General features: G+C 39.9%; 1 protein-coding gene across 10 annotated transcripts in view; it reads right to left on the bottom strand.

The window, feature by feature from the left end:
• Positions 1 to 26,498, bottom strand: part of pds5a (PDS5 cohesin associated factor A) — a 237,414-nt gene that overhangs the window by 145,519 nt on the left and 65,397 nt on the right. For all 10 annotated transcript variants that reach the window (XM_048542485.2, XM_048542549.2, XM_048542541.2 and 7 more), the window contains exons 5-8: positions 16,487 to 16,584; positions 15,102 to 15,228; positions 4,466 to 4,546; positions 2,396 to 2,536 (exon numbers count right to left, since the gene is read on the bottom strand). In XM_048542485.2, coding sequence (XP_048398442.1) covers positions 2,396 to 2,536; positions 4,466 to 4,546; positions 15,102 to 15,228; positions 16,487 to 16,584 — 447 coding nt within the window. The remainder of the gene's footprint in view (positions 1 to 2,395; positions 2,537 to 4,465; positions 4,547 to 15,101; positions 15,229 to 16,486; positions 16,585 to 26,498) is intronic.

Genomic DNA, 26,498 nt, shown 5'->3' on the forward strand with positions numbered 1-26,498 from the left:
AAATAAGTGGGCAAAAGATTGGCAAATTGAGCATAATGTGTGAAAATGTAAAGTTGTTCATTTTGGAAGGCAGAACAAGTTGGAGAAAAACGGCAGACAGCTGCAAGACAAAGTGACTTGGGGGGTACTCATACATGAAACACAAAGTTAGCCTCACAGGTGCTGCAGTAAATCAGTAAGGCTAATGGAATGTTGGCCTTTATTCCAAGAGGGTTGGAGTAGAAGAGCAGGCAAGTCTTAGTACAACTGTACGAGGTGCTGGTGAGACCACATATGGAGTTCAGTGAGCAGTTCAGAGAAGGTTCACTTAGATTATCGCCACTCCACCCTTCACCACGCTGCGCATATGGAGGGGCACGCTGCGCATATGGAGGGGCTGTCTTATGAGCAAAGGTTAAAAAGGTTGGGCTGTTACTCATTGGAATTTAGATGAATGCGAGGTGATATCATTAGGTTACAACACATAGGGTTCTTAAAAGCTTGACAGGATAAATTCTGAGAATTTGTTATCCACTCATGTGTCTAGGACCAGACAGAATAAAGTGATATCAAATTAAGGCTGAGACGAGGAGGATTTCGTCCTCTGAGGGTTGGTAGCCTTTGGAGCTCTGCTCGCACAGCTGTCTGTGGCAAAGAGTCCTTGAGTACATTTAAGGCTGGAATAGATAGATTTTAGATTAGTAGGGAAAAATCAAGAATTATAAAGAAAGGACAGGAAAGTGAGACATGAGAAACATGATCCTACTGAATGACAGTACAGGCATGAGGGGCCAAGTGGCCTACTCCTCTCCTGTTTTTTATGGTCTCAGGGAAATGGTGTTTTGTATCAAATATAGAAAGGCCAAAGGTAAATGCCTAAGAGTGGAACTGGTGCACCTGTATGTTCCCTGAATTATCCCAATCAATTTTAGTCTAAGCTTACAAAAAATATGATTTGTATAATAACCTGCTTTAAAATAATTTAGGACTCCGTGCTTTAGCTATGAACTTTTAAATGGAACAATGACAAAAGCTTTTACAAGTAGCTAAAACATAATACATAACTAATTTTCACTGTTTTATTTCAATATCATCTTAATAAAAAATATTTGGGCTTTTTAAATGTATCTACTCTACTGAATCCATGTTCACAGTCTTTAAAATGTTATAGTTCCTCTGGAGCTCAAAAATGCAAAAATCAAAAGTTGTTGGAAATATACCTACAAGTTATTCCACTAGTCCACTATCCACAGCTATGCCTCCACTCTTTTCATGAATATGGAGTTGTGTTATCTATTTCACAAAGCTCAGGAGCACAATCCAAAGTTTAGTCAACTTAGGAGAGCTAAGTTCAACCCTCTTTGCCGTGAGACACAAGTGCAAGTGGCTTCTGTTTCTTTTAAGTGTATCCAACCTCATTATAGATATAATATCATTTATGATTTGCCCAGTACAGGTTTTCCGTGGCTCCTGCAAATCAAATATTTCACTTCTGCAAATCTCTTATCCCTAGGTAAAGACAATTTAATTGTTATAATTTGCAGTTGTTTTTGTCCCCAAAGTATTCAAATTATTTAGAAATTCAAATTAAACAACTTGCACATTGACTCTCAGGAATGCAACTGAATTATCCAGTAATTTGAATTAAGCAACTTCTAATTAACAGCAGTAGACTCTAATCTTTTAGTAATTTTCTATTTGTCCTTCGATTCTAAGCGGTTGTAATCACATCATCTGGATTCATATTTTAACTTTTGTTCACTGCAGCAGATTTGAAAAAGTGCTTCATTGCCACTTCAGTTCTTACGAACAACATTAAAATGAGTACTTAGTTAATTCTTCTCACACATTTTTGCTATCTTATCCCATTTATATACACTGTGGTTGGTTAGATAGTTGGCAGCCGTTTCATTACCCTGCTGGGTAACATCATCAGTATAGTCTCCAATGAAGCACTGTTGTGTTTTCCCGCCCCGTGCTTCTCTCTGTTTGGCCTGTCCACCAAGAAGACCATCAATAAACAGAGAATTAGACCCTATATATACACCACTGCAAAGATAAACCAGAAATGAGATAATCAACACCAACAGACTCCAGGGTTTAAATGTCAGACGGGAAAACACATCATCGGAGGCTGTTTTGATGATGTTATCCAGCAAGTAATGAAACATCTGTGAACTAACGAACCAACTCGATGAGCAAATCAACCACAGCACCCACAATCTCAGCTACTAATCTACTCAAGAGCCTTGGACCCATTTACATATAAACATCAGATGTTTAAAAACTTTTGTATATTTTGAAAGCCCTTTTCATTACTGTTAGCAATGGTTGGATCAATTACTCATCTTCAAAAAAGATGAATTGCAATAAGAATTATCTCTCATCAGTCACGCATCCATCAACAAAAAGTTACCTTAAGTTTAAACTCTAGCTGTGGCATAACCGAGAGGAGGAGATGAGGATCAATAGCGAAAAGCTCCATAATGAGATCAAAAACGTGTTCGGATAAGTCACTGACTGAAGACTTTCCCAGAACTAGGACCTGATTGAAGAACTGATTAAACAAGTTCCATTAAATATACAGCTGAAATCAGTGAGAACACATAGAAAACAAAGTAATAATTTTTGTAAATACTGTATTGCTATTAAGTAAAATCCAGTAATACTCATTCCAATACATAATAAATTTAAGAGAACTCCACTGGCTATTTCAATGAGTGTTCTTCCAAAAGTGAAGTAAAAAATTACATCTGCGATGGGTGACATTCCACCTCTCCTTATGTGCATTTTACGTGAGCAAAAGCAATCTGATTTGCTGGTATCTGTTTGAAATTCATCTCAAAATTAGTATCAGCTTATAACTGTTTGTTTATGCCAGACTAGGTGCCTCAAATTTCAAAATTACAACTACCCAGCATCAGAGACATAAAAAATAAATCTGCTTCTGATTCACAACCTTTATTGAGACATAACAGAGAAAAAGAGCACCGATCTGGGAACTGCTTTTCTGTAATTTGTGCTATTTTTGTGACATAGCACACAAGGCCTGAAACATCCTGCTCCAAAAAGGGTTGAATATCATAAGTTGTAAAATAACATAACTGTCATAAAAAGTCACATTTCCCAGCTATTTCAGCACAGAAAGTTGCTACTTCAAAATTGTACTTTGAAAGTCCGTGGTTTAGCCAATATTGTCAATAGCATCATGACTAAGCCATAGTTTGGAGCACGGCTGGGGTGGCTTCTATTATAGGCTTTTTCACAGTTTAATGGTCTGATTCTGAAAAGTCAACTGCATTTAGGAAGAAAGTTATGAACACAAACAAAAAACCGCTCAAGGGTTACGGAAAGCAGGCAGGACAGGGGAGTTGAGGCTGAAATGAGGTCAGCCACAATCCTATCAAATGGCAGAGCAGGGTTTTGGGACCAAATTGCCTACTCCTGCTCCTAGTTCTCATCACTTAAAACTTTACAAACTGAATATCATGACGGTTTCTACAAAATATATAAGATGAACAACTTTAGAGCATTAAAAATACATAACCTACAACAGTGGCTTATACCTGGGGATAATGAGCAAGTTTCAAGAAATCAAACAACAATCATTTACAAGTTGATCAATACCTATGCCCTGTTGGAACAGTTCTATGGTTAAGAAAGATTGTTTTCTATAATTCTGTGTAACATTAAAAATAACAAAATCGCAAACCATTAAAACAAAACTCTTTTGGGCACTGGAGAAAATCCTGGAAAAAAATGAAGTTCTTCCTACTCTGATTTACATAATGTAAGAATTAGGAACAAGAATTAGCCCTTTGGCATGAATCAGCTCAGCCATTCAATAGGATTGTGGCTGACTTCCCCTACACCTACCCAAATTTTCTTCTTCTGTCTGATTCTATTAACATTTTAATCTGTGAGAGATACGTTTATTAAATGGGCTTAACCAAGCCCTCTGAAGTAAAGCTCATTGAACGAGCAAGTTACTTGCCCATTTATTAAATGTATTTAATGGCCAGCCCCTTAGTCCGACTCATCTAGACTCCTGGCTCCATTCTGTCACGCTCTGCTTGGAAAAAGTGGAAATTTAACCTAACTATTTCTTAGCGCAAGAGCAGAGATGATCAAATATTCCATATCCATTTGCGCTAGATCTGATAAGAGCTGAATTTTTTCACAACCTACCACCAGCTATAACAGTTACTTTACCAGCAAGGACTGGAAATACCAGAAATTTAAAAGGAGTAACTAATCAATGAAAGCAAAAACAAGTCTTCAAACTATTGCAAGTGGATTTATCTTTCCAAACAGGATGGGTTACGTTACAGAGTAATCAGTCACAAGACATTATGAGAAAAGTAAAATATTTGAGCTATTTCAAACATCAGTCTATTAATTTGCACAACCAAACTGCACAATCCAACATGTGCTATGAATTGGGTGGACAAGAAGGTGGTGAATTTTGTTCAATCAAAATACTTACACTCGCAATACATGGTTCAATTGTTTGAGCTGTTCTCTTCAGAAGTACTTTCGCTAAATCATAGGCTTGCTTATTCATGTTCTGAAACCAAAACATGTGAACACTTACATGAATGCATTCATCATATCTAATACACTATATTCAGAAAATTGCCTTTAAAACATACATAGAAGTTAGGGTCTAAGCTATCTCCTTGATATATTTTGAGGGGGTTTAGTCTGGTCCATAATATTCAGCAAACACATGAGTAATGGGCGAATGGGATTTGATACAAATTAAAACAGAGGAAAGAGTTTTGGAAGACTTCAGATTTTGCCATGTATATTTTATATATATCACACACACACATTATATACATGGTCAGGACTGTATTAAAATAGGCCTAAAGTTAACAAATCAGCTGAGACTGGCTAAGAGATGGATGATGTTATGAATGTAGAAATAACTTGCCTCAGTGATGACGCACGCAGATGTATAATTGAAAGCTCATTTCAGGATGATATACCAGCATGCTTGTGACAGTCTGGTCCAGCCTCAGATGATTGCCAAAGACAGCGATAAAGTCAATGGCTAGGGAGCAAAGTTTGTAGTGCAGACTAAACACAATGACTTCAGTCTTCTCAATATTCAGTTAGAGAAAATCTGAAGTCATTATTTCCAGATGTCAGACAAACGCTCAAAATTTAGATGGTGGACAGAATCTGAGGCAAAGCTACGTGTCATGGAGAAGAGAGAGAGTCATCTTAGGTGGTACAATGCACAACAGACCAGAAATGGACAAGCAGAGAGATCTTGGAAGGTTGTTGTGCTGGAGAAGATGATCTAGATTGAGAAAATAATTTGAAAATAAGGAGTTGAGATGTTATGTTGAGTGTGTTCAGGTTGTTGGTGAGGCCTCTTCTGGAGTACTGTGTACAGTTCTGGTGGCCTTGTTAAAGGAAGAACATTATTAAATTGGAGAAGGTTCAGAAAAGATTTACCAGGATATTGCCAGGAATGGAGGGTTTGAGTTATAAAAATAGGCTGGGGCATTTTCCACTCGAACATGGGAGGTTGAGGGGTGACTTTATGGGTGTTTATAAAATCATGAAGGGCACAGGTGAGGTGAATAGCGAGAGGTCTTTTCCCAAAAGGTGGGGGAGCTCAAAACTAGAGAACATATTTTTAAGGTGACAGGAGAAAGATTTGAAAAGGACATGAAGGGCAACATTTTTGTTTTACACACAAGAGTGGTTAGTGTGTAGACTGAACTCCACAGGAAGTGGTGGATGCAGGTACACGTATAGGAAAAGTTTAGAGGGATATGGGCCAAATGCAGGCCGATTGGACTGGTTTAGTTTGGAAACATGATCAGCATGGACTAACTGGATCATGGCCTGTTTCTACGCTGTATGACTCTTATAATTATACACAACCAGTAGATTTCATAACATTAACCATTACAAATCTGTAGATAGTTTAGCAGATAATAAAGGCAGTGCAAAAGTCACATTAATATTTTCCTTTTATATGTAATGGCCTGACAAGCCTGTACGAGACAACTTTTAAATACTCCATTATTTCTGGGTAAGTTTCTATCCAAATCAGACATTCCTTGCTATTCAGTGTACATATCCAGTTAGTAGTTCTGTCTCACATGCCAGTGCGATAACAAGTTCAATCTCTGGTATTTGCAGATACGTGATCTCAAGTTAAGATTCTATCACAGCTGCGTTGACCTGTGAGTACGTTAGTGAGTGATCTCACTCGATTTTCTTTATATTCCTGACAAACATTCTGGAGTGAAAATAGGATTGGTCTCAATGTGAAAATATAAAGCTGAACTTCAGATCGTTGTTGCTGACAAAAGCTGGATTTCACGTGTTTTGAAAGCGATCAGATTGTTAACTGAATCACCCCAGTGGACCATTAAAGAGCACTAGCATGGTGGGAAGGTACTTGTATAGTGGCAGTGTTACTAGGCTAGGATTCAAATGTCAGGCTAATGTTCTGAGGGCATGGTCCCAAATTCCATCATGACAAATGGAGAACTGTGAATTCAATTTAAAAAATCTGGAATGACAACCACGTAACCAATGTTGATTACCATAAAAACTCATCAGTTTCACTTAAGAAACATCAGGAAAGGGAATCTACCATTCATACACAGTCCAGCCTACACGTAATTCCAGATCCGCGGCCATGTGGTCGGTGGGCAACAAAATGCTGCCCTTACCAGCAACACCCACATTCCAGCAGCAAATATTTAAAAATTGCTATGCAAAAAATTGGATAAGAAAGCATGTCTCTGACCTTTTACTCAAGAACGTTACTGAAACCCTATTTAAAATGATGGACGGGCTGTCAGCCATCCTTGTCGAGACAAAATAATCTTACCAAATTACATGTTATTCCTTGCACTTGCTTTTTCTTGTTAACTAATTCATAAAGCATGACTCCTGAATAAAAAGTAAATATCCATTATTTAAGAAGGTTGAATTTAGTACAGGTGCATTTTCTGGATACTGATGCAAGGCCACAAAATACAGGAAAACACAAAAAAAACAGACCACCACCTTAAGGACAAGACCCTTGAAGTATGCAACATGCAGCCCTCCCCTCCCCTCCCCAGCTCTCCACAAATTGTTTAGATTGCACAAATAAATCAGATCTGTGGAGGAATTAAAGATTTAACTTCCAATATGAGACTTCCTTCAGCTGTCGCTTTATATATTTATAAGCAATATTATTCATTTTTTTCCTCCTAAACTTTAAAGAGAATAAAAATTGTAAAACATATAATCTCATCAATTACTATGACTGCTCATTTTTGCCAGTTGTTCCATGACATCCTGTCTATTTATTTCTTCTCACAATAACCTATCCCTGACCACCACTTGTGTTCCACCTTTTCGGCCCTCCCATTTTTAGCTGAAGGGCAGGCTACCAAGTGTACATCAGGATTTGAAAACAAATCCAACCTGTTGACTTTTTGGGATAAGGAGGCAAGAACGGACTAAGTCAACTTAAAAATACAAGATCTGTGAAAGTAAGATAAAAAAGAACAGAATGCAAATTGGAGCAGTCAACTAAAACAGAAAATCATAATACTATTGTTACAAATGAAAATGCGGATAAAGGTGTCAGGGCTGACAATAAACCATTTCCCCAAGCACAAACTTTTAGGAGAAAGTGACAAAGAATAGGTACAGTAATTATATCAAAAATAATACTCATTATAACATTTTCAGAGGCAGTAGGAACTGCACATGCTGGAAAATGAGATAACAAGGTGCACAGCTGGATGAACACAGCAGGCCTAGCAGTATCAGAGGAGCAAGAAAGCTGATGTTTCAAGTCTAGAACCTTCTTCAGAAATGCATTTTCTGAAGTGGGGTCTAGATCTGAAACGTCAGCTATCCTGCTTGGTCTGTTGTGCTCATCCAGCTCTACAACTTGTTATCTCACTCATGACTGCTTTGAAGGCAATTTGGCCTGTATTCATTTAAAAACCCACCCATGGCCTCCAGTTCCAGGGACAAATTACCATTAAGATCCTTAATGGGCCCTATTCGTTCCCTCATCATTCTTTTACCTTTAATGCACTTTTGAAATAATTTAGGATTGTCCTTTATTTTAGCTGCCATTATTCTGTGTCCCCTTTTTGCTCTCCTAATTTCTTTTCCCAATTTCCTTTTTTAATGTTTCCACTTGGACATTCTGCACTCCTGGAGCTTCTGTTGTTTTGAGCCCTTGGTATCTGCCATAAGCCTCTTTTTCTCTTCATCCAGCCTTATATATCCTTTAATACCCAGGATTTGCTGGATTTTTGGTCCCATGCTTTATCTTTATTGGAACATGCTCCTCTTGTACTCTCCCCATTTCCTTCTTAAATGTGTCCCATTGTTCTGACACAGATTCAGGTAAAAGTATCTGCTTCCAGATCAGTCTGGCCAAATCATATCTGATCTTACTAAAACCAGCCTTACCAAAGTTTTAAAATTTGACTTTAGGCCCATCCTTGCCAGTTTCCATAACCATCATGAAACTAATCAAGCTCAGATCGCTGTCTGCAAAATGTTCCATCAATGATGCGTTAACCACCTACCCAAGCTCATTTCCTAAACTTAAGTCCATTTTTCTTGAGGCTGTACATACTGACTTAAGCAGATCCACTGGATGCATGTCAAGAATACTCATTCCCTCTAAGCCTTTCACACCATGATTACTCCAGTTGGTGAAGCTGAAATCCCTTATCATGACCCTATTACTTTTGTCCTTCTCTGAAATCTGCCTACAGATTTGCTCTTCTATTTGTCCTCAGACTGTTAGGGGGCCTAGAGTACACATCTAGCAATGAGACTGCTCCTTTTTGGGTTTTACGTTTTACACATGGCTTAATTTGAGGAGGCTAAGATGTCTTAGGTCATTCCTTGTTCCTGCTGTAATTGTTTCACTGATCAATATTGCAACACCACCCTACTCTTATCTCCTTCCCCATCTTGACTAAAGACCCTGTATCCTAGAATATCAGGTTGCCAAACCCAACACCCCCATCCACCGCGGACCCCCACCCCACACCATGTCTCAATGACAACAATGAAATCATACCCGCTTATTTGAGTTTGTGCCCGGAGTTTTTTTTTTGTCAGACTCCTTGCTTTAAAACAAATACCATCCAACATTGCCAAACCTAACTTAAATTGCCTATAATTTATATGCCTTCTTGACTCACTTGCTGTCACTTCTACTATTGGCATTCATCTGGAATGACCTCCAATTTCTATACTCACTCATACATGGCACTGGAAATAATCCAGAGAGTACTACTTTTTGGGTGCTGTCCCCTTTAGTTTACTTCCTAGCTCTCTAAATTCTGCTTGGAAGACCTTTGTCTACCAATGTTATTAGTACCAATACATATCACAATCTGTTCACCTTCCCTCTTCAGAATATCCTGCAACCAGTGATATCCATGATCCTGGAACCAGGGAGGAAATCTATCATCCTGGAATCTCGTCTGTGGCTGCAGAAACATCCATCTGTTCCTCTTACAGTTCAATCACCAATCATTCTATCTCCTCTGTTCTCCTTCCTCCACTCCTGTACAGCAGACCCACCATGTTGCCATGAAGTTGGCTCCCACTCCTTTCCTCTACTACGCAGCAAAAAAGTAGATCTGTTAGAAAAGGTGATGCTCATAGTATCTGCCTTCCTATACTCTGCCCGGTGGTCACCCATGATCTTTCTGCCTGACCAGTCTGCACCAACAGTGTGACCACTTCATTGAACCTGTTATCCACAACATGCTCAGCATTGCAGATGCACCACAGTAAATTTGCCAGCGCTCCAGCTCCAAAACGTGGTCAGCTAGCAGCTGAAAGTTGGACACACTTATGTCGGAATATAATTAATTTACCTCCCTTACCCCACTTTGCTTACTGTCATTACTTTATCATATTAGTCCTGGCTTTCACTTACTCTTGCTGTTTCTCAGTTAATCCCTCCTTGCAAATTAAAAATAAATGCACTTTTGGAAATCCCAAGCCAATCAACAGACTCACTTCCCTGAGACAATTTGGCATGGTTATTTTTCTCAATCAACAGTCCCCTGAGGCTGCAGGCATTAGGGGAGGTAATGGCCTAGTGGTCTTAACGCTGAACTGTCAACCCAGAGACCCAAATAACGTTCTGGGGACCCGGGTTCGAATCCTGTCATGACAGATCGTGCAATTTTAATTCATTAAATATCTGGAATTAAGAGCCTAATGATAGCCATGAATCCATTGCTGATTGTTGGACAAACTCATCTGGCTCACTAATGTCCTTTAGAGAAGGAAACTGCCATCCCTACCTGGTCTGGCCTACAGGTGACTCCAGACCCATAGATTAGATTCCCTACAGTGCGGAAACAGGCCCTTTGGCCCAGCAAGTCCACACCGCCCTTGGGAGCATCCCACCCAGACCCATCCCCTTATAACCCACACACCCCTGAACACGGCGGGCAATTTAGCATGGCCATTCCACCTAGCCTGTATATCTTTGGACTTTGGGAGGAAACCGGAGCACCCGAAGGAAACCCACGCAGACACGGGGAGAATGTGCAAACTCCGCACAGACAGTTGCCCGAGGCTGGAATCGAACCCGGGTCCCTGGTGCTGTGAGGCTGCAGTGCTAACCACTGAGCTACCGTCTTTAAACAAAGGTTGACCCCATCAGCGAGCTCATAGCAATGTGGTTGACTCTGAACAGCCCTCTGGGCAATGGGGATGGACAATAAATGCTGCCTGGACAGCGACGCCTTTATCCCATAAATGAATAAAGAAAAGCAAATTAAACTAGGTCTCTCTTGTGGCATAGTGGTAATGTCCTTACCCTTGGACTGGGAGGTCCAGGTTCCAGTTCTACCTACTCCAGAGGCAAATAATGCTATGAGGTGCAGACTGACCCTCCCCTCTGTGAACTAAAACCAAAACACCCCATAGTCAGTAAGAGGAGTGTGAAAAGTGGTGTAACCTGCCTTTCAGCCACTTTCAGTGGTCAAATAAAATAATTCTCTGACACTCACTTTAAACTCAACAATTAACAATTTATTTATCTAAAAGTGAACAAATTAATTAAACTATTAGCAAAGCAAATAAATGCCTAATAACTAACTATTTGCGAATAAAACGAGCATCTAATGGCATGCTGTTCCAATAAAAATAGTCGTCGCACTTTTTATAAAAGTAAAATGTATAGAATTTAGTCTCTCGAAATTACAGACAGTTCACATCTCCTGGAATGCTCTGTTCCTTCTCCATCGTATATTCTACCAGGAATGCCTTCTCTGTTGCTTCTTCTGTCAGGAATATTAACTAACTATGCCATAGGTATGTTTGATTTAAATGGTGCTTTCTCTACAACTTAGAAAAGACTGAGACAGCCAGCAATTAAGAACTGAGAGCTGTTATCTCTTGCAGATAGCAATTTGTTCTTCTGTCTTTGTCCAACTACCCTCTTCTTGCATACCCTTGATGACCTATTGATATCTTGAAGTAGGATTGGTCCTTTGTTGTCTAAACCATCAGATTTAAATTTGTTTCTTGGTATCTAAATGCCTGGTTCAAATCGATTGGCTAAATTCAAAACTTGTTGTCTTGGTCATAAAACAAAACTGCTTTTGATACAACTGTTCCAATTCGAGTATGGCATTTGGGGAGGCATGGTGGCTCAGTGGTTAGCACTGTTGCCTTACAGCGCCAGGGACCCGGGTTCAGTTCCACCCTTGGGTGACTGTTTGTGTGGAGTTTGCACATTCTCCCCTTGTCTGCGTAGGTTTCCTCCCACAAGTCCAAAGATGTGCAGGCTAGGTGAATTGGTCATACTAAATTGTCCATAGTGTTCAGGGAAGTACTGATTAGGTGGATGGGCCTGGGTGGGATGTTGAGGGTGGGTGTGGATTTGTTGGGTCAAAGGGACTGTTTCCACATTGTATGGATTACATGGTTCTACTCTCTATGTATTTTCAACTTCCTCACGGACATTTTGTTTAAATCTCCAAGCACAAAAAAGCACAATCTTTTAAAAGGACGACAAAATGCTCCCCCACCCAGCATTTAACAAATACCAAATTCTAACTTCCTGCCTCCCAATCCACAAGTACTCCACCCTACTTCACAACCGTAATAACATCGCTGAACAAGTTGATTAGAAAAAATATATTAAGCTAGGTCTCCTCTCTCGCTGTACCTCACTATTCTTGCCCTCAAATTTAACCTGTTACTGACTCTCCCCTCGCTGCTGTTCCTCTGATCGTGGCCTTCAAAGGGCGGCACGGTGGCTCAGTGGCTGGTACTGCTGCCACACAGCACCAGGGATCCAGGTTCAATTCCAGCCTCGGGTGTGTATGGAGTTTACACATTCTACCCATGCCTGCGTTGGTTTCCTCTGGATGCTCCAAGTTTCCTCCCACAATCCAAAGATGTGCAGTTTAGGAGGAGTGGCCATGCTAAATTGCCCATAGTAATCAAAGATGTGTAGGTTAGGTCAATTAGCCATGGAAAATGCAGGGTTACAGGGAAAAGGTAGGGGATGGAGTCCAGGTTGGAAGCTCTTCAGACAGTTGGTGTGGACTTGTTTGGCTAAATGGCCTATTTCTTTACTGCAGGGATTCTATGATCCTGTTGCTGTCTCCTTTCTCTCTGCTCGGTTGAATCTTTAGCCATCTAGGCAAGGTTGAGTGTATTCTATCACATTTCTGACCACTTGGTTGAAAAGCACTAGGAGACAGAAGCTTACTCACTACACAATTCCTAGCCTTTGATCTTTCCCATTATCTTACAGCTAGTGTTTAGCTGACTAGTCCAGTTCAACGTCTGATAACTGAAAGCCCCCAAAATGTTAACAGTGGGAGATTCAGCGATTCTCTTCTTAGATATAACTGTCTGGTGCTTAGGTAATGTGAAAATTACTTGCCAGTCATCAGCCTAAGCCTGGATACTGTTCAGGTCTTGCTGCATTTGGACATGGCCTGCTACAATACCTGAGGAATTATATTTCACAGGTCTTTATTGAATATTGCGGCTGTGGCCTAACTGGTCAATCCTTGAAGCCTGAAATTCCCAGCAGAAAGCAAAGTATCTTTACTTCAACATATTCTGTGCATTAAACAGCTCCTCTCCCCTCATTTGCTTTCCTACACCCAACCCAGCACTCCTCATTGTCACAGATAACAAAGTGTGGAGCTGGATGAACACAGCAGGGCAAGCAGCATCTCAGGAGCACAAAAGTTGACGTTTCGGGCCTAGACCCAAAATGCCAGCTTTTGTGCTCCTGAGATGATGCTTGGCCTGCTGTGTTCATCCAGCTCCACACTTTGTTATCTTGGATTCTCCAGCATCTGCAGTTCCCATTATCACTCCTCATTGTCACAAGGTTCTCATCTGCAGGAAAAGAAATCTACATATACAAGAAAATCTTCAAACATAAATAACAACAGAATACCTGAAACCCCTTGAAGAAACGCCAAATTGGTGATAAAATATAAACCAAATGAAGCACTCCAAATGCCTTATGGTGTACAGGATTTTTCTGGGTTCATAATAGCTCTAATCTATCATACTCCTTGAAAGTGTTTCACTGCTTTGAAAAATGTGGTAAGACCGAGTTTTGTTTCTTTAGGAGACTATAATTTCAAAAATATCGAGTCAACATTCACAACCACGCAGATGAATAACAAGGTGACTGAACTCCAACATCTAATTGTAAATCCTCGAGTAACAGCATTGTGAATTGTAGCACTGAACTGATTTACTGGCTTACACATACACATACACATGAATAGCCACTTTGTTCCATCTTCCTACTTGCAACTTACACAGTGCTCTGCTTCTTAGTTTCAAGAATACAGCTGTTCCACCACTGGGGATTTGCATATGTGAACACAGGTCTGCTAGAAAAAGACTCTCTTTTGTGATTTCTGATTACTGGCACCTCTAACATCCCACTGCTTCCTTCCTTTCTTCCCCCCTTCTTAGCTCCAAAAACACTGCTTTCACATTATGGATGTAGAAAGAAGGAAGACTTACAGTACGACCACATCAACATTCTTTCTCAGAAACCTGCAACTGTAAAATATATTGCATTCCTCGAACTTTCCCTTCCTCCTGTAATCTATCTTTCAGGGAATGATTAGCTCAGTTGGCTGGATGGCTGGTTTGTAAAGCAGACTGAGGCCAACAGTGCGGTTCAATTCCTGCACCAACTAATGCTACCACGAAGGGCTCCTCTTCTCAACCTCTCCCCATGCCTAAGGCATGGTGACCCTCAGGTAAACCACCACTAGTCGTCTCTCTTGGATGAGACTGCAGCCCTGTGATGCTCTGGGACTATGGTTACATTACTTTTTAAACATCTCTTGCATATCAAGTTATCTGAATGCTATTTTATAATTTACCTTCCATGTTTGAAATTTGATAGTATCCTGCAAAATAGACATTGGATATCACCTTAGTCTCTTATGAAAAATATCTTCAAGTCAGATATGGTTCTGACCGGACACAAATAACCTAATTTGACTTGGTATGTTTGAAGAAGAATTCAGTGAAATGAAGTAGTATTTGAATCCCTGAAGCATTCTAATATGACGGTACTGATAATCACAGAAACTAGGTTTCTTTTTAAAAAGAAGTACTACAAGCACAATAATAACGAAGCTAAAGGTGCAGCTCAGCATGAAACTTCACAGAGAAAAAGCAGATCGGCTCGTTACATTATAAAGATGCAAAAGGCGGCCACAGTATGAAATTATGGTAGATGGTCAAATGTTCTTGGATCAGTGTAATTGCTTTGATTTTAAAATGATTTCACAGAAGATTTCCTGTTATTAAGAAGTTAATTAGTTTATTCTTAAAATGTGTTTTAAAACCCCAAGAAACATCTCAAACGCTTGTAAAAACTGGATTCAATGAAAAGGCAGGAGACAGAATAGTTGTTGAGAACTATCAATCATTGGGAGGCAAATCTGGTGAACAACAGGCAACAGCAAGATGATGTCCAGGCAAGAGGTGAGAAAACTGCAGTTCAGGGCAACTGCAATTTAAACACTTCCCAAATGTTTATTTCTACTTCAGATAATTTGGTTTCCCATCAAAATATTCCATTCAAAATCAAATACCTTGTGTGCAGGAATAAGGTTGATAAGAATGGAGTCCAGTAGGTCCTGTGTTACTCCATCTCCTTCCATGATGATAGAACTCATCAAATCCAACATGTGCATCTGAACCTTCTGATTGTGGCTGTTGCTAAGATAAAAATATGTTCAAATCATTACTGATCACAGAACTACCTCCTACAGTAAAAAGTGGTATTCATCATTCTGCAAAAAGGGCTACTAATGCACCCCTTGACAACAGACTCTGCGACTCCTATAGTTGTTGTGATTTTGGAATAATATTTGGGGAAAAAAACTCAGGGTTGCCATTTACAAACATGTTAATTAATTAGTCTGCTTAGCCCTTCGAGCCTACGCCACTACTTGATAAGGATATGGCTGATCCGACTGAGGCTTCTACTTTCCTGCTACTTTTTATACTCTACAAATATCCTAAGCCTATGCACATTCTTATGTTTGAATTTTTACAATCTTATTACCACTGAACATAAACATTTGACCACCTTTCCTGATCCCCCTCACCACAAATATAATCAAAAGATTGATTCAACGCAATGTATTTAATTCTAATTTACAATAAGCAGAAAAATGTACAATAATAACTTCAGAAATCACGTTCTGGAGAAACAGTAACAAACTAAACCTGGGACCAGAAATTGCACCAGGTTAAGTAGAGATAATTTATTTCTCCAGTTTGCAGATTGATATCACCTCTAATTGTCAAAAAGCGCATTATTCAGCACTAGTTTTTATTTTGTGACAATATTTGAACACAAGTGAAATGCATCACAAAAAATTAAATGGGAGGTGAATAGAATTCTTCAGTGACTAAGATTAATTTAATGATAAATGAATACAAACTAGATAAATGTCATGGCTATTTGACAGCATACTATGAAAGGTGACCAATTTAAATATAGCAGACATGCTGCGATATTCAAGGGGAAGTTCTATTTCAGTTCTTTTGTTAATCTACAAATAATCACTTCCTGAAAATTATCATGGTTACACAGAGGTAAACTGAAAAACCATGATAATGGGAGGCAGAAGTCAATTTAAAAAACAGCATTTGAATTTCAGCCCAGTCTATGCCCAGTGAAACAAGCTGGAAAATGCCAACTCTCATTTTTAGTCTGTCCTCAGAGAACTTAGACTAAGCAAAAGGACAATACAAACATAAACAGCAATCTGGGAACAAAACGCCCAATCAAATAATTCTCTGGGCAGAGTCCTGTCTATCATATTTATATACTGAATGTAAGGCATATAGGGTTCATCGTTAAGTACGGCTAGAAAAAAAGAGGAAGTAAACAACTTCCCCCTGTTTTAACTTTTGGAAGGCAATATGATGTAACAAAATATATTGGGAGTTTAAAAAAAATACTTACTTAATGACTGAGAACAGTGTCCTGAAGAGCTGTATAAAAATCTCATTACAATCTTCAAGCTCAAAACAGATGTTATATGACTTGACCCACGCCAAATTCTGTGGAGCAAAATTATGTACTAAGTTTACTATTATCAAGAATTAAAAGCGCATAAGATATAAGAGCAGGAATACGCCACTCAGACCATCATGTCTGCTCCACCAATGAAATTATGGTTGATCTGATTATACACAACTCTACTTTCCTGCTTTTCCCCTTTTACCCTTGATTTCCTTACTTGTTAATTCAGTATCTGCAGTAAACATAGCTTCAAAATAATCAGTATGAAGAAAACAAATTATAAATATTTGGGGTCCCAAATATTTTTAAGTAAACAAAGCAAATGTTGAAATATAAAATCAATCACACTTTAAAAATGCGACTCACAGTATGGCTCAGTTCTGAAACTCAGGGCTACAATGGCCAAGTGTATTTAATCGTTTTGTATGATTGTTTTGAATTAAGTACTGACTCTTAGACAAAAACGATGTGAATGAAGAACTCACACATGAATGAGCCTTACAGACATTGCTCAATTGTCTTCAAACTACAGATAATGAGAGCTGTGATTACAATTCAGCAAACTTTACGTAAACAAAAGCAAAAAATAGTATTCACTGTTACTTGAACTAATATCTAAAAATATTTAGTAATGTTGAAAATTTATGAAACACATCAAAACTCAAAGTTTTTTTTCTAAATACATAAAAAAATGGAGGATAACAACACATATAGCCTGAAAAATGGCTCTTAGGAACCATAAGGATAAGCTGTTTTCTGACGGATATTGGAACATTCTTATTTAATACTTTGCACCAGTTTTCACAAATGAGAGACACTACTTGGGAGGTGATTCTGAAAGGTAGAATTTAGGTCCCAGGCACTATGAGGGGATTTTGTGTGAGGGAAATTGTGTCTCACAAACTTGATCAAGTTGAAGAAGCAACCAAAATGATTTATGAAGGCAGAGCAGTAGACATTGTTACTTGGATTTTAGTAAAGCCTTTGACAAGATTCCGCACGGTAGAGTAATTAGTACAGTTAGATCACATGGGATTCACGGTGAGCTTACCAATTGCATACAAAATTGACTGGATGGTAGGAGACAAAGGATGGTGATAGAGGGTTTTTTCCAAGACTGGGAGCCTGAGACTAGTGATGTTCCATGGGAATTGGTACTGGGTCCACTTTTGTTTGTCATTTATATAAATGATTTGGGTGAGAATATAGGAGGCATCGTTAGTAACTTTCCAGATGACACCAAAATTAGTGGTAGAGTGGACAGTAAACAAGGTTATCTAAGATTACAAAGAGATCTTGATCAGTTGGGACAAATGGGCTGAGGAGTAACAAATGGAGTTTAATTTGGATAAATGTGAGGTATTTCATTTTGGGAAAACAAACAAAGGCAGAACTTATACAATTAAAAGTAGGGCTTTAGGTGGTGTTGCAGAACAGAGGCACTTAGGGGCTCAGGAACATAATTCTTTGAAATTTGCATCACAGATAGACAGAGTGGTTAAGAAGGCACTTAACACGCTTGCCTTCATTGCTCAGGCCTCTGACTACAGGATTTGGGACATCAGGTTGAGATTGTACAGGTGAGGCCACTTCTGGAGTATTTTGTGGTCGCCCTGTTATAGGAAGGATTGTTGTAGGGTTCAGAAAAGAATTACCAGAATGTTGCCAGAAATGGAGGGTTTGAGTCATAAAAATAGGGTGGACAGAATGGAACTGTTTTCACGCGAGTATAGGAGGTTGCGGGGTACAATTGTAGAGTTTCATAAAGCTATGAAGGACACAGATAAAAGGTGAATAGCTGTGGTCTTTTTCCTAAGGTGGGGGCAGTTCAAAACTAGGGGCCATATTTTTAAGGTGAGGGAAGAAAAATTAAAAAGGAGGGGGATCTTTGTAAACAGAGAGTGTGCGGAATGGATTACAAGTGGAAGTGGTAGATGAGGGTACAGCTACAATGTTTAAAAGACATTTGGATAAGATGATGATTAGGAATGGCTTGGAGTGATATGGGTGAAATGCAGACAAGTGAGACGAGCTTAGTTTGGGGACATGAACTAGTTTGAATCGATGGGTCTGTTTTCGTGCTGTATAACTCTCACACTGCAATCAGGGAAGAATGTGATATTATTAAATAAAATCGAGAGAGAGGAGGCATTAAACAGTTTAAAATATTTGTAAGTGGATAAAACCGCACAACTGCATGAAATATATCTAAGGTTAAGGCTGAAAAGGCTTCTTTTACCATTCCCTATTTTTAATTGTGGACTAAAATGAGAAAACAAATGCTTTAAAAAACAAGTATTGCTGGAGATTTGTCGCATGTTTAAAAGTAAATAATCTGACACCCACTCATTGCAAACATCATTTACACAACTTCTTGTTCAAACATTGGTTAAAGAGTGGCAAATAAGCTGCAGCCAAGGGATTGCGTAGAAATAGAGCTCTGGGTGGAACAAACAGATGATTGGTCTGCAGACCTATAACTAGTTATTGACAACAAAGGCCTTCTTGATTGGTTCTCAGATAGGTGAGCAGCATTAGGCTGTAAAAAGGACACAATGAAGTCTTCAGACCACCACCAGAAGAAATAGCAAATATATAGAAGCTATATCTGATCATCTTTTTCCAATCCTGTCTGGTTACAGGCATGGGGTTGGGAGGACTGAAAGAGAAAAAAAACAGGGAGACTGTGAAATTAGAGGTATACCCGTCTAACTCTGAAACAGGCAAAGCAACTGAAAAAGTTGAGAGGACAGGATAAATCTATATTCATAAAACACTGATATATTAAACAGTTAACATAGATCTGTTTAAGAGAAAACATGGTGTAGAGTTGTATGAACTCAACAGGCCAAGCTGCATCAGAGGAGCAGGAAAGCTGACGTTTCGGGCGTAGACCCTTCTTCAGAAAAGGGAAACAGCATCTGCAGTTCTTACTATCTTCTCTTAGTCTTCTTTCTGATTAACTTGATGGAATTCTTCGAGGGGGTAACAAAGTGGGCAATGGATTTGATGTAGTCCATGGATTTCTGCAAGGCTTTTGATAAACGCCCAGGATAACAAATTAGCTGTGAAACCAAACAGCCATGGGCTTAAGACAAATTGACAACTGAGATCTAAAAGTGACACTGAGGCAAGAAGCAATGAGCAATGGGTAATAACTGATGCGAGACAGGAATGTTGTCCAGTTGGGTTCCACAGGGCTCATTATTTATAGGTACCCTGCATTCTATCATATTTAAACATATCAATCGTTTGATCACAAATAAAGGGCATATGATTAAGAAGTTGGCAGACAATTTAAAAATAGGCATGTGCTTGACAATGTTGACGAGCTGCAAACTTCATTGTGTTGTGGCTTGTTTGAACAATGTCCTGATGCAGCTCCGTTTATGGATGTTGGTGTGGTTGCCACAACCCGGAATTGCGCAGAGCATTTATATACAGTTTTTAAAATGGAATGGATACCCAAAAGCACAATCCACCATGACAGACCACAGCAGGACACAACACACTCAAATCACTCTACTGCAACATAAGAGATATATCAGAAATTACCACAAGATGACTCAGACCCTAGGTATCAGGAAGCCCACAAACCAACAACAACCCTGCGACAGCTACTGACTAACGTAAAGGATCCCATACCCACAACCAATAAAAATAACATAATAAACAAAAATACCATACAAGGACTGTAAGAAACATTACATAGGCCAAACTGGAAGAAAACTGACAATAGGGATACGTGAACTCCAACTAGCCACCAGACACGATCAATTTTCACTGGTCTCAATACACAGGATCAAAAGAGGACATAAGTTCAACTGGGACAACACATCCATAATATCACATGCCACAGAGACATGCTAGGGAATTCCTAGAGGAACTCCATCAACAAACACATTGACCTCGACCCAATAATACAAACCACTGAAAAAGAGAACCAGAAGTGATGCCAACCACCCCAGCAAACCTAGCCACATAAACAACAAGCAAGACAGGACACCAACACTTTACTGGAGACGTACTGACGACGCTGCAGGGTGACGAAACGTTTGCATTCAAACACACCAGCGCTGCAAGCAAATCTACAACCTCATAGATCCCTCAGGGAATGAGCTTCGCAAAATATTAATGGGGAACCAGGGAACGGCAAAGGAATTGGACAAATACTTTGCATCAGTCTTGAAGTAGCATTTCAAATAACTAAATAAGCAAGGAGCAGAGAAAGAGAAGAAATAAATAAAATAATCCTCACGAGAGAAAAAGTACAAGGAGATCTAATGGTGCCAAAAATTGACAAGTCCCCTGAACCTGATGGGATGTATCCTAGGATATTGAAGGACGTGCATGCATTTAGTGGTACACCAGCAGTGATATTCCAAGAATCCTTACAGTATGGAAATGTCCCAGACGTCTGAAACTGCCAATATAATATCTTTATTTAAGAAGGGAAAGGGACAAAACAGTTACCCAGTTAGCCCAACATCTGTCACTGGGAAAATGTTCAGAGTCTATTATAAATGACAGAATAGCACAGCATTTAGAAATACATAGTATGATCAAGCAAAGTCAACATAGCTGCATGAAGGGAAAATCATGCTCGACAATTGCACTTAAGTTCAGTGTTTGGTTATCAGGCAGGATAGAGTTACAAAGGTCTACAGCATAGAGAAAAGTGCCTTCAGCTCATTGAGTATGTGCTGGTCAAAACAGTCACCCAACTATTCTAATCCCATGTTCCAGCATTTGGACAGCTGCCTTCTATGTCTTGACATCATAACTGTACATCTAAATACTTAGTAAAAGGGTTTCTGCCTCTACATACCTTACGGGTACTAAGTTCCAGATTCCCACCACCTTCTGGGTGAAAGGATTTTTCCTCATCCCATGAAAACCTCCCACACTTTACCTTCTACCTATGCCCCTGGTCACAGATCTTCCATCAAAGGAAAAAGATTATTTCTGTGTACCTTGACTATGCCCTTAAAATTTTGCACATTTCAATCACGTTCTCTCTCTCAATCTCAAACCTGATCAATGTTCCCACATTGACGTCCAAATCACTCACATACGCCACAAAAGAAGGGCCCCAACATTGATGCTGGGTAATCTCAATGGACACAAGCTTCCAGTCAAAAAAAATCCCTTGACCATCACCTCTGTTTCCTGCCACTCAGCAAATTCTGGATCCAACTAGTCAAATTTCCTTGCATCCCATGGGCCCTTACCTTCACTATTGGTCCCCTGTGCAGGACTTTATCAAATGCCTTGCTGAATTCCAAGTAGGCTATGTTGAATGCATTGCTCTCATCTACACACCTGATCGAAAATTTCGAAGGGAAAAAAAAAATCAAGCTGATCAGGCATGGTCACTCCTTAACATATTCATTGTTTAACTGTTCTTAATAAACCCCTGCCGCTCCAAGTGAGGATTAATCTGTAAGGGGAAAGCAGTGGACACAAGATATTTTGATTTCAGAGGGCATTTGATAAGGCACCATATATAAGACTACATAAAGTAAGAGGCCATGGTGTCAAAAGTAGTATATTAGAATGAATTAAAAAACTGGCTAACTAATACAAGTTAGGTTAAGGGAGGGCACTTTCAGGATGGCAACTTGTAACTAGTTGAATACCACAGGGATCAGTGCTGGGGTCATAACTATTTACAGTAGATATTATTGACTTCGATGAGGGAAGCAAATGTACTATAGCCATGTTTGCAGATGACACAAAAATAGAGGAGGCAAGTGATGAGGATATCACAAAGAGTGTGCAAACAGATATAGGCAGATGAAGTGACAGGCAAAAACTTGGCAGGTAGAATATAATGTAAGGAAATGTGAGCTTATGCACTTTGGCAGGAAGAACAGGAGCTGAATATTATTTCAATGGAGAAAGACAGAAAGCTACAGAAAAGAGGAATTTGGGAGTCCTTATGAATGAATCACATAAACTAGCATTCAAGCAGAAAAAAGGAAGGCAAATGCAATGTTGACTTTTATTTCAAAAGAAATCAAGTATAAAAACAGGAAACTATATAAAACTATACAAAGCACTAGCCAGATCACAGCTCGAAAAGTGAACAGTTTTCTGCCTCTTCTCTAAGGCAAGATCAGTTGAAGGCAGTCAGGGAAAAACAAGATCAATGCAGCAGCACATTAATAAGGAGGAAGAGAGAAAAAGGCAGGGACCACATGGAAAGCAATTTAAATGAGAAAGAAACCTACATTGATGTCTGACAGTGAATCTGCACAGCTACTGCTTTTGTTGTTCGATTTCAAGTATCTCTGGACATCGGAGTGCATCTAAGAAAAATTAACAGATGGTGGAATTCACAGCTGACCTTAGAGAAACCCATGTGGGAGAGCTCGCAGCAGGGGAGCAGCTAAGTGGATAGTTTTTAAGTATAACCTTACTGCTCTATTTTGGAAATGTACATTAGTGAGTAGAGTGGGTTTTTTTTTGATTTTATGTTTCATTGAGACAGATCTCAATAAAACTTTAAAAATATAAAACACAGGTACTAAGTTAGCCTGCAGCATTTTTTTTTAGAGCAGTAACTATGTTATTTTCTGGGTCTGTAGATTATTAAGGTACAAAGATGGCCTTTAGTATAGTGAAGTGCTCTTTCTGTCAGATGTGGGACAGGAGGGAGAGTTTCCATGTTACTGATCAGCTGGAGCAGTAGTTAAAGGCAATAAGGAATTTACAGAAGCTAGGGGGTGTGATGTTTTAGGAATGGAGAAAAACCGCAGATACAGTCAGGTAGATCAGGTACCTCAAGGAAAGGTGGGAGAGGGAGGCAGGTCTTGCAGGAACATCCTATGGGCTAATGGCTATCCCTATCTCAACCAAGTATGCTACTCTGGAAAACGTAGTGGGTAATGGACTTTCAGGGCAATGTAGCATGGACAGCCAGATTTCTAGTACTGAGACTGGCTTGAATGTAATGAGGGTTACATCAGGTTCCAAGTGATCAATTGAGGTAGAGGACTCTCTACTCAGAGGCACAGACAGATGCTTCTGCAGTCAACAGTGAGAAATCAGAATGGAATGTTGATTCCCTGGTGCCAGGATTGAGGAAATCTTAGAGGGTGCAGCATATTCTCAAAGGGAGAGGGACTAGCAGGAGGTTGTTGTGCACATTGGAACTAACAACACAAGAAGAGAAAAGGATGAGATTCTGAGGAGAGAACATAGGAAGTTAGGCCGGAATTTAAAAAAGAAGTCCTCAAGGGTAGTAATATCTGGATTACAACCGACGCTATGAGCAAATGAGAGTAGGAAAAGTAGGACAGAACAGATGAGCGTGTGGCCGAGGAGAAGGATTCACGTTTTTGATCATGGGAATCTCTGCTGGGGTAGACGTGACATGCATGAGGACAGATTCCATCCGAATTAGATGGGAACTAATATACTGGCGGGGAGATTTGCTAGGGCTGCTTGGGAGGTTGGGGTGGGATCCACAGCAACAGTGAGGCAAGAGATCAGTCTGTGACTGGTACACCTGGGAAAAGACTTTCAAAAGGTGATTGGGGACGATATTCGAAGATAAAGGGACAGCTGGAAAATGACAGCCTTCAAAAAATTAGATAATAAGAGTCCAGTTACAGTATGTTCCTGTTAGGGTGAAAGGCAAGGCCAGTAGGTGTAGCGAAATCTGGATGACTAGAGAAATTCAGGTTTTGGTCAAAACAAAGGAAGCCTACGTCAGGTAGAGACAGCAAGAATTCAGTGAAGACTTACAACAGTATAAAGGCAGTCGAAGTATACTTAAGGGGGAAATTAGGAGGGCAAAAACAGGATGAGACAGCTTTGGCAATAGGGTTAAGGAAAATTGAAAGGGATTTTATAAACAGTAACTAGGAAGAGAATAAGGCCCCTTAAAGATCATTCGACCAACTGTGTGGGGAACTGCAGGAGATGGGAGAGATGTTAAATGAGTATTGTGCATCAGTTTTACTGTGGAGAAGAATATGGAAGATACATAACGTTGCGAAATAAATAGCGGCATCAAAAAATGCCCATGTTACCGACGTGGTGGTGCTAGACATCTCAAATTGCATAAAAGGTGGATAAATCCCCAAGCCCTCATCAGGTGTACCGTAGAACCTCATGGGAAGCTAGGAAAGTGATTGCTGGGCCCCTTGCTGAGATATCTGTATCATCGATAGCCACAGGTGAGATGCCAGAAGACAGGAGATTCATTAACCTGGTGCTACTATTTAACAAAATTGCTAAGGAAAAGCCAGGGAATGACAGACCAGTGACCACTGGCATCAGTGGTGGGCAAGTTGTTGGAGGGAATCCGGAGGGACAGGATTTACATGGATTTAGAAAGGCAAGGACTGTTTAGGGATAATCAACATGGCTTTGTGGGTGGGAAATCATGTCTCACTAACTCGATTGAGTTTCTTGAAGTAATGAAGAGGATTGATGAGGGCAGAGCATTGGACATGATCTTTACAGGCTTCAATAAGGCATTCAACAAAGCTCCTCATGGTAAATGGCTTAGCAAGATTAAATCACATGGAATAGAGGGGGAACTAAGCATTTGGGAACAAAACTGGCTCAAAGGGAGAAGACAGAGGGTGGTGGTGGAAAGCTGTTTTTCAAACTGGAGGTCTCTGACTAGTGGCATCCCACGAGGATTGGTGCTGGGACCACTGCTTTTTATCATTTATATAAATGATTTTGATGTGAACATAGGAGGTATGGTTAGTAAGTTTGCAGATTATACCAAAATTGGAGGTGTAGTGGACAGTGAAGAAGGCTACCTCAGAGTCGAATGGGATCTTGGTCGGATGGGCCGATGGGCCAAGGAGTGGCAGACAAAGTTTAATTTAGATAAATGGGAAGCGCTGCATTTAGGAAAGGCAAATCAGGGCAGGACTTGTATACTTAATGGTAAGGTGCTGGGGATTGTTGCTGAACAAAGAGACCCTGGAGTGCAGGTTTATAGTGCCTTGAAATTGGAGCGGTAGGTAGATTGGACAGCGAAAGCGACATTTGGCATACTTTTCTTTATTGGTCAGTGCAGTGAGTATCGGAGTTGGGAGATCACATTGTAGCTAGGCCACTTTTGGAATACTATGTGCAATTCTGGTCTCTCTGTTATACGAAGGACGTTGTGAAACTTGGAAGGGGTCAGAAAAGATTTACAAGGATGTTGCCAGAGTTGGAGGATTTGAGCTATGGGGAGAGGTTGAATATGCTGGGGCTATTTTCCTTGGAGCATTGGAGCCGGAAGAATGACTTTATAGACATTTCTAAAATCATGAGGGGCATGGATCGGGGTAAATGGACAAGGTATTTTCACTGGGGTAGGGGAGTCCAAAACTAGAGGGCATAGGTCCAAGGTGAGAGGGGAAAGATTTTAAGGGACTTAAGGGGCAATGATTTTCTGCATAGAATGGTGCATGTATGGAATAAGCTGCCAGAGGAAGTGGAGGAGGCTGGTATAATTACAACATTTAAAAAGGCAGCTGGATGCATACATGAATAGGAAGGATTTAGAGGGATATGGGTCAAATGCTGGCAAACAGGACTAGACTAAATTCGGATATCTGGTGAGCATGGACGAATTGGACTGAAGAGTCTGTTTCCATGCTGTACATCTCAATAACTCTATGAGAGAAGATCCAGTGGGCTGATAAACAGTATGAGGCCAGCTTATGCAGACAGTTTGAGCAGATTGGCCTGTACTTAGCAGAATTTATAACGAGAGTTGACCTTAATGACATATCCAAGATTCTTAGGGGATTTGGCACAGTAGATCTGGAAATGTGGTTTTTCCTTGTGGAACAGTCTCAGACCAGAGGGTATAATTACTGCGTAAGAGTTCGCTCATTTATGATAGAGATGAGAAGGAATTTCTTTCTTAAAGGGTAGTGGAGTCCACAGAACTTTTTACTGAAGGCGGCTGTCAAGGCTCTGATATTAAATA

Source organism: Stegostoma tigrinum, chromosome 1 (assembly GCF_030684315.1).
Source record: "Stegostoma tigrinum isolate sSteTig4 chromosome 1, sSteTig4.hap1, whole genome shotgun sequence".
Classification (NCBI taxonomy): domain Eukaryota; kingdom Metazoa; phylum Chordata; class Chondrichthyes; order Orectolobiformes; family Stegostomatidae; genus Stegostoma; species Stegostoma tigrinum.